We start from the raw sequence: 9,039 nt of genomic DNA on the forward strand, positions 1-9,039 counted from the left end.
TCTCAAAGGACTGCACAAATCATTACGACTACGACATCCTCGGAAGAACCCACAAAAGAGCAAGGAAAACTCACATCCAGTGGGACGCCAGTGACAATGCTGACTATTAGAAACCTTGGAGAGGACCTCAGATGTGAAATGAAATCAACATCTCCATAGAGCTTTTCAAAAAAATACAGCTTCAATAGCCGTATTCCCACGGTCAAGCCACTCCTGAACTCTAGACAACGGAAGTTCCCTCAGTCAGCAATGGTTTAGGGAGCCATGTCAGCTGCTGGTTTTGGGTCCACTGTGTTTCATCAAGTCCAGAGTCAATGCAGCTGTGTACATGCTTCCATCTGTTGTAAAACTCTATGGGGATGATCAATCAATCAATCAATGTTTACTTATATAGCCCTAAATCACTAGTGTCTCAAAGGGCTGCACAAACCACTACGACATCCTCGGTAGACCCACATAAGGGCAAGGAAAACTCACACCCAGTGGGACGTCGGTGACAATGATGACTATGAGAACCTTGGAGAGGAGGAAAGCAATGGATGTCGAGCGGGTCTAACATGATACTGTGAAAGTTCAATCCACAATGGATCCAACACAGTTGCGAGAGTCCAGTCCAAAGCGGATCCAACACAGCAGCGAGAGTCCCGTTCACAGCGGAGCCAGCAGGAAACCATCCCAAACGGAGGCGGATCAGCAGCGCAGAGATGTCCCCAGCCGATACACAGGCAAGCAGTACATGGCCACCGGATCGGACCGGACCTCCTCCACAAGGGAGAGTGGGACATAGAAGAAAAAGAAAAGAAACGGCAGATCAACTGGTCTAAAAAGGGAGTCTATTTAAAGGCTAGAGTATACAAATGAGTTTTAAGGTGAGACTTAAATGCTTCTACTGATGATTTAATTTTCCAGCATGATCTGGCACCTGCTCACAGTACCAAAACCAGCAGTAACTGGTGTACTGACCATTGGCCTGCCAACTCTCCTGACCTAAACCCCATAGAGAATTTGTGGGGTATTGTGAAGAAGAAGCTGAAAGACACCAGACCCAATAATGCAAATGAGCTAAAGGTTGCTATTGAAGCATCCTGTGCATCCATAACACCTCAGCAATGCCGCATTGATGCAGTAATCCGTGCAAAATGATTCCCAACCAAGTACCGAGTGCATTAATTGACATTTTCAAATGTTTGATTTTGTTTTGCTGTTATAAATCTTTTTTTTGTACTTGGTCCGAGGAAATATTCTATTGTTTTTAGTTTTCTTAACATAATCAGCAATATTAAAATAATAAAAGGCTTGCAATATTTCAGTTGTAATGAATCCAGAATGTATGACATTTTCATGTTTTTTAGTTGCATTACAGAAAATAAAGGACTTTATCACAATATTCTAATATTCTGAGACAGTCCTGTACTCCAGCTCACAGGCGTACAAGAAAAAAGTGCTTTTATTTCGCCAAAATTGTCACACCGTGGGGAAGGGAAGTCTTGTTTTGGGGTTGTCTGGCAAACGTCCTGTTTTATTTTGAAAATTCTAATCCTCCTCTTGTTTCAGGCTACTTGCTCTTCCTCCTGCGTCCTTGGTCTGGTGTCTCTCCTGATTGCCAGATTGTGTCCACCTGTGTCTCCCTCCCTCATGTCCTCGTCTTCCTCTGTCTTGTTGGGAGTCAATCAATCAATCAATCAATCAATCAATGATTTCTTTGTTTCCTCTGAGAGAGTGATTTTCTGTTGCTAAAGTTTTGTATCTATTTCATAGTGCCTTGTCTTCCATATTCCTCCTTCTTGAGCACTTTTAGTTTGCTGGCTTCTCGACTCTTTTGCATGATTGATTTTCCTTTTTGTAGATAATTATAGATTGTTGGGTTTTTGTTTTTAAACTCGTATATAATTTTTGCTGTTGCCCTTTCCCTCCTTATGGAGTGATTTTCTGTTTATTGCCTTTTGCCCCTTTGCTACTTTTCCTTTGTTCCTCAAATATATCAAAGATTTTGTAGCCACTTTGTTTTGATCACTCTGTCCTAGAGATAGCAAAGAAAACTAATTATATAAAGTCTGAGTCCTCATTTTCGCCCAGACTTAAAAAAATATATAATTTTGCGGCCGTATTTGATGAACTGTATGCATTACTGCGCTGTTTCGAGACGGCGCAATTTAAAAGTATAAAAAAAAATTACTTATTGCCCTCATTTTACATTATCCTCATTAGATTTGGACTTTTGTGTGAAGTAGTGAAGATAGTGGAGAGTAACGGGATTAGTGCCCAAGAGCAGGTGAGTGTCCCAAACACTAATCAGAGGCAGGTGCAATAAAAGTAAAAAAAAATATTAAAAAACAGAACGACCAACAAAATTACTTAATACCCTGATTTTACATTATACTTATAAGATATGGACTTTTGTGTGAAGGTAGTGGAGAGAAACGAGATTAGTGCCCAAGAGCAGGTGAGTGTCCCAAACACTAATCAGAGGCCGGTGCAATAAAAGTAAAAAAAAAACAGAACGACTAAAATAATTACTTATTACCCTCATTTTACACTATACTTATAAGATATGGACTTTTTTGTGAAGTAGTGAAGATAGTGGAGAGAAACGGGATTAGTGCCCAAGAGCAAGTGAGTGTCCCAAACACTAATCAGAGGCCGGTGGAATAAAAGTAAAAAAACAAAACAGAACAACCCAAAAAATTACTTATTGCCCTCATTTTACATTATACTTCTAAGATATGGACTTTTGTGTGAAGTAGTGAAGATAGTGGAGAGAAACAAGATTAGTTCCCGGCAGCAGATGAGTGTCCCAAACACTAATCAGAGGCCGGTGCAATAAAAGTAAAAAAAAAACAGAACTACTAAAAAAATTACTTATTACCCTCATTTTACATTATACTTATAAGATATGGACTTTTTTGTGAAGTAGTGAAGATAGTGGAGAGAAACAGGATTAGTGCCCAGCAGCAGGTGAGTGTCCCAAACACTAATCAGAGGCCGGTGCAATAAAAGTAAAAAAATAATTAAATGAAAAATTACTTATTAACCTAGTTTTACATTATACTTATAATATATAGACTTTTTTGTGAAGTAGTGAAGATAGTGGAAAGAAACGGGATTAGTGCCCAAGAGCAGGTGAGTGTCCCAAACACTACTCAGAGGCAGGTGAAACTAATCTGCAGTAATGGCAGCTGAAACACAAACCCAGGTGTCGGGCTTGGACAAAGGAATGAACTCAGATGCAGAGTAGGGATACTTAGTAGGGCTTTTATTTTGACGGCTGTGTCAACTCCAGAGTCAGAGTACTACAATATCTACAAATAACTCCAACGAGGAGGAGAAAAGTCAAACTCAAAATAGCATCGTGGGAATTCAGGATCCAGGAAAATAAGCGTGGGACGAGGCAAGGCATGGACATGGAAGCGAGACAGGCACGAAAAACTCGAGACAATCCGGCACAGAACAAGGGGAGGCGTGGGCTCATATGACACATGAGGGTAGTGGGAAACAGGTGGAAACAATCAGGGGTCAGGGATGAGGTCCGACTGATGACACAGGAGGAAGGGCAAGTGATCTGAAACAAGAGGAGTTACTTTTCAAAATAAAACATGCAATTCACAAGACAAAAAAAAACAAGACAAAACGGAACTGAGGTACTCAAAACTAGCAGAACAAAACATGATCATAACACAAACAAAGTACTAATATGATCCACTTTAAGAGCCTGGCCAAACTAAAAGTGTTGCCAAAGTACAAAGAAGAACAATTATGGTAATTATCTTGAATTTTATTATTATTTTTTAATGCATGTGAATCGTTGTACTTGGAATGCTTTGAAGTAAACTGTGTGACAAAATGAGATCAAGGAGCGAACGTCAAGATCCGTTGCCCTTGATCATGTTTTGTTTAGTTTTGGACTCCCTCAGTCCCTGTGTTCCGCACCCCTGGGTTTGTGTTTTGGTTGCCATGGGGTGCAGATTGGTTTCACCTGCCTCTGATTAGTGTTCAGCATGCTCACCTGCTGCCGGGCACTAATCAGAGAGCTACTTATTCCTGTTTTTCTACGGTCTTGGATTCTTGTTCATGTGCTAAGCTTCGCCATAGCTGCCATGCTATGGGCACGCATTTCTGTCTTTTTGTATTTTTATATGATTTATGAGGAATAAATCTGTGTGTAGAACGTCTTTAATGTGTGTTATGGCTATGAGGTTTTTTTCCCTTGGCCTCAGTCTGGACACCCTTTCCAGGGGCTGCCTCCCGAGCGTTTACCTGTTTCTCACCTTTGTTTGTAAGGCAGCGATCCTGTTCTGTCTCCCTGTAACGTTTGATCCTGTTCTTCCATCTGTCCATCTTCTTCCGCTTATCGGGTCGCGGGGGCAGCAGCCTAAGAAGGGAAACCCAGACTTACCTCTCCCCAGCCACTTGGTCCAGCTCTTCCCGGGGATCCAGAGGCGTTCCCAGGAGACATAGTCTTCCCAATGTGTCCTGGGTCTTCCCCGTGGCCTCCTACCAACCGGACAGCCCTAAACACCTCCCTAAGGAGGCGTTTGAGTGGCATCCTGACCTGATGCCTGAACCACTTCATCTTTCTCCTCTCGATGTGAAGGAGCAGCGGCTTTACTTTGAGCTCCTCCTGGATGGCAGAGCTTCTCACCCTATCTCTAAGGGAGAGACCCGTCACCCGGCGGAGGAAACTCATTTCGGCCGCTTGTACCCGTGATCTTGTCCTTTCGGTCATAACCCAAAGCTCATGACCATAGGTGAGGATGGAAAAATTGAGAGCTTTGCCTTCCGGCTCAGCTCCTTCTTTACCACAACAGATTGACACAGCGTCCGCATTACTGAAGACGCCGCACCGATCCGCCTGTCGATCTAACGATCCACTCTTCCCTCACTCGTGAACAAGACTCCATGGTACTTGAACTCCTCCACTTGGGGCAGGGTCTCCTCCCCAACCCGGAGATGGCATTCCACCCTTTTCCGGGCGAGAACCACGGACTCGGACTTGGAGGTGCTGAATCAGACTCGGCTGCAAACCGATCCAGTGAGAGCTGAAGATCCTGGCCAGATGAAGCCATCAGGACCACATCATCTGCAAAAAGCAGAGACCTAATCCTGCAGCCAGCAAACTGGATCCCCTCAATGTCCTGACTGCGCCTAGAAATTCTGTCCATAAAAGTTGTGAACAGAATCGTGAAAAAGGTCAGCCTTGGCGGAGTCCAACCCTCACTGGAAATGTGTTCGACTTACTGCCGGCAATGCGGACCAAGCTCTGGCACTGATCATACAGGGAGCGGACCGCCACAATCAGACAGTCCGATACCCCATACTCTCTGAGCACTCCCAACAGGACTTACCGATGGACACGGTCAAATGCCTTCTCCAAATCCACAGAGCACATGTAGACTGGTTGGGCACCCTCAAGAACCCTGCCCAGAGTGTAGAGCTGGTCCACAGTTCCACGACCAGGACAAAAACCACACTGTTCCTCCTGAATCCGAGGTTCGACTATCTGATGTAGCCTCCTCTCCAGTACACGTGTATAGACCTTTGGCTGCAAACCAATCCTAGGACTCCGCCAAACGGGTCCCACTTACTGCCGGCGATGCGGACCAAGCTCTGACACTGATCATACTGGGAGCAGACCGCCACAATCAGACAGTCCAATACCCCATACTCTCTGAGCAATTCCCCACAGGACTTACCGATGGACACGGTCGAATGCCTTCTCCAAGTCCACAAAGCACATGGGCAAACTCCCATGAGCCCTCAAGGACCCTGCCGAGAGTATAGAGCTGGTCCACAGTTCCACGACCAGGACAAAAACCACAATGTTCCTCCTGAATCCGAGGTTCGACTATCTGGTGTAGCCTCCTCTCCAGTACACGTGTATAGACCTTTGGCTGCAAACCAATCCTTGGACTGCGCCAAACGGGTCCCACTTACTGCCGGCGATGCGGACCAAGCTCTGACACTGATCCTGTTCTGTCTCCCTGTGATGTTTGTCTGCTCTTGAATGGGATTGTGCTGAAAGTCTTCATTTTCGGCGTGTTGTTTGATCAATTCATTTTGTACCTTTTTCTACGCTGTTCTCAGGAGTGTTCTAAGGACTGAAGCCCTTTAATAAGTCGGAGAACATGCGGTATGAAAGTCATTTTCAGCACAAAAGTAATGTTCAAGTGTTTATTTCAGATGCTTTCCACGAGCACACAAAGAGTGTCGTTGAGTTGAAACCCGACCAAAAGTGGTATTTGTCGTCTTCAAGAACTGTTGCACATGTCGCTGTTGCAACACGAAATGTCGATGAACGCGTTCATCTTCAGCAACTCGCAGTCCGACAGTTTCATGCATTTCTGGTAGTGGCCGTCTGAAAGGAAGGCAGAGTTTCAAAATAAAGCTCATGCGACCCAAGGCGGAGTCAATGCGACGATCTCACATGGCGCTCTCTGGAACCTGGCGGCCGCGCAGCCATCTTTCTCTGGTTTGCAAGTCTCCACGCTGGCCGCGCAGTCTTCGCCGGCCTTGGCGGGGACGCAGCGATGGCAGTCGAGGGCGCCGCCTGGGGGAAAACAAAAAAGACGTCGGTAATCGTGATCGGAACCGGTGAACGTCCTACAAACCCCGTTTCCGTATGAGCTGGGAAATTGTGTTCGATGTAAATATAAACAGAATACAATGATTTGCAAATCCTTTTCAACCCATATTCAGTTGTGAATATGAAGTTGTGAAAGGTGGCAATAAATACTGATAAAGTTGAGGGAATGCTCATCAAACACTTATCTGGAACATCCCACAGGTGTGCAGGCTAATTGGGAACAGGTGGGTGCCATGATTGGGTATAAAAACAGCTTCCCCAAAAAATGCTCAGTCTTTCACAAGAAAGGATGGGGCGAGGTACACCCCTTTGTCCACAACTGTGTGAGCAAATAGTCAAACAGTTTAAGAACAACGTTTCTCAAAGTGCAATTGCAAGAAATTGAGGGATTTCAACATCTACGCTCCATAATATCATCAAAAGGTTCAGAGAATCTGGAGAAATCACTCCACGTAAGCGGCCTGGCCGGAAACCAACATTGAATGACCGTGACTTTCGATCCCTCAGACGGCACTGTATCAAAAACCAACATCAATCTCTAAAGGATATCACCACATGGGCTCAGGAACACTTCAGAAAACCACTGCCACTAAATACAGTTCGTCGCTTCATCTGTAAGTGCAAGTTAAAGCTCTACTATACAAAGCGAAAGCCACTTATCAACAACATCCAGAAACGCCGCCGGCTTCTCTGGGCCCGAGATCATCTAAGATGGACTGATGCAAACTGGAAAAGTGTTCTGTGGTTTGACGAGTCCACATTTCAAATTGTTTTTGGAAATATTCGACATTGTGTCATCCGGACCAAAGGGGAAGCGAACCATCCAGACTGTTATCCACGCAAAGTTCAAAAGCCAGCATCTGTGATGGTATGGGGGTGCATTAGTGCCCGAGGCATGGGTAACTTACACATCTGTGAAGGTACCATTAATGCTGAAACGTACATACAGGTTTTGGAACAACATATGCTGCCATCTTTTTCATGGACGCCCCTGCTTATTTCAGCAAGACAATGCCAAGCCACATTCAGCACGTGTTGCAACAGCGTGGCTTCGTAAAAAATTAGTGCGGGTACTTTCCTTGCCTGCCTGCAGTCCAGACCTGTCTCCCATGGAAAATGTGTGGCGCATTATGAAGCGTAAATTACGACAGCGGAGACCCCGGACTGTTGAACGACTGAAGCTCTACATAAAACAAGAAAGGGAAAGAATTCCACTTTCAAAGCTTCAACAATTAGTTTCCTCCGTTCCCAAACGTTTATTGAGTGTTGTTAAAAGAAAAGGTGATGTAACACAGTGGTGAACATGCCCTTTCCCAACTACTTTGGCAGTTAAATATTAATTGCTAAAAAAAGAAAAATGTATGAGTTTGAACATCAAATATGTTGTCTTTGTAGCATATTCAACTGAATATGGGTTGAAAATGATTTGCAAATCATTGAATTCCGTTTATATTTACATCTTACACAATTTCCCAACTCATATAGAAACGGGGTTTGTATAACATAGGACAAACTGCTTCCTAGTCATAATTACAAAAGCTTTTGCCAGTCTTTGCGACGTCGCCGTGCTATCAACGTCCGAGCAGAAGTGATGTTTGCTGAGTGGAGAATGAGTGACTACTCACCTGCAGTGAACAGCAAGGCAACGCTTAAAACCAACAGCAACAACTTCATTGTCTTGGGACACACTTCCGTCAGTAAATCTGTATAATCACAGCCAAAACAATTCAGTCCGTATAAAGATCGCAATATTTCCCGTTTTGATCGACATTGGTGTGGATTTAACAACAAATGCATCATAACCCATACAATGAAAGAGGTTGTATTGAACTACAACAACATTATACAAAATAAAAGGTATTTTGTTACGCCTCCATACCTCTCAGAACTTGTCGATCGCTGTCGGTCAATGCGATGAACTCCACGCCTGCCTTTTTATAGCTCTTCATATTTGCTCGTGTCATGGTAACGTCCCCCGGGGTGGTCCGTCCGGCCAAGCCTGTGTGTACAGGTGGCGATGTGGCACAGTCTGGCCTTACGTAAGTTCACTGCCCTTTTGTACGCCCTTCCAGGAAATATGCGCCTGTCAAACGCGAAAGCTTGACAACTTGAGTTATTTGTTTGTGTTTTAGTTTTTTCCTCTGTGTGTAGTATTTCCTGTCAGCGCTCTTATTTTGTCCGTTTCCTGTCTTCCTCCCTGAATGCTGTGTCCCCTCAGCTGCGGCTGATTGGCACCTGGCCACACCTGGTGTTAATCAGCCCAATCCTATTTAGACCTGTCTTCCCATCCAGTCAGTGCTGGATTATCAATCAATCAATCAAGCAATCAATGTTTATTTATATAGCCCCAAATCACAAATGTCTCAAAGGACTGCACAAATCTACAACATCCTCGGAAGAACCCACAAAAGGGCAAGGAAAACTCACACCCAGTGGGCAGGGAGAATTCACATCCAGTG

The 9,039-nt window shown here is 44.4% G+C and overlaps 1 protein-coding gene across 1 annotated transcript; it reads right to left on the bottom strand.

The window, feature by feature from the left end:
- Positions 1-6,154: 6,154 nt before the first annotated feature.
- ly97.3 (lymphocyte antigen 97, tandem duplicate 3) lies at positions 6,155-8,611 on the bottom strand. Its single transcript, XM_061919715.1, has 4 exons — positions 8,460-8,611; positions 8,206-8,283; positions 6,422-6,544; positions 6,155-6,352 (listed from the first exon to the last, which is right to left on the bottom strand). Exons 1-4 carry the CDS (start codon positions 8,542-8,544, stop codon positions 6,246-6,248), a joined length of 393 nt encoding a protein of 130 aa, XP_061775699.1. The 5' UTR covers positions 8,545-8,611; the 3' UTR covers positions 6,155-6,245.
- Positions 8,612-9,039: the final 428 nt, after the last annotated feature.

The sequence above is a fragment of the Nerophis ophidion genome, linkage group LG14 (assembly GCF_033978795.1).
Source record: "Nerophis ophidion isolate RoL-2023_Sa linkage group LG14, RoL_Noph_v1.0, whole genome shotgun sequence".
NCBI classification, from domain to species: domain Eukaryota; kingdom Metazoa; phylum Chordata; class Actinopteri; order Syngnathiformes; family Syngnathidae; genus Nerophis; species Nerophis ophidion.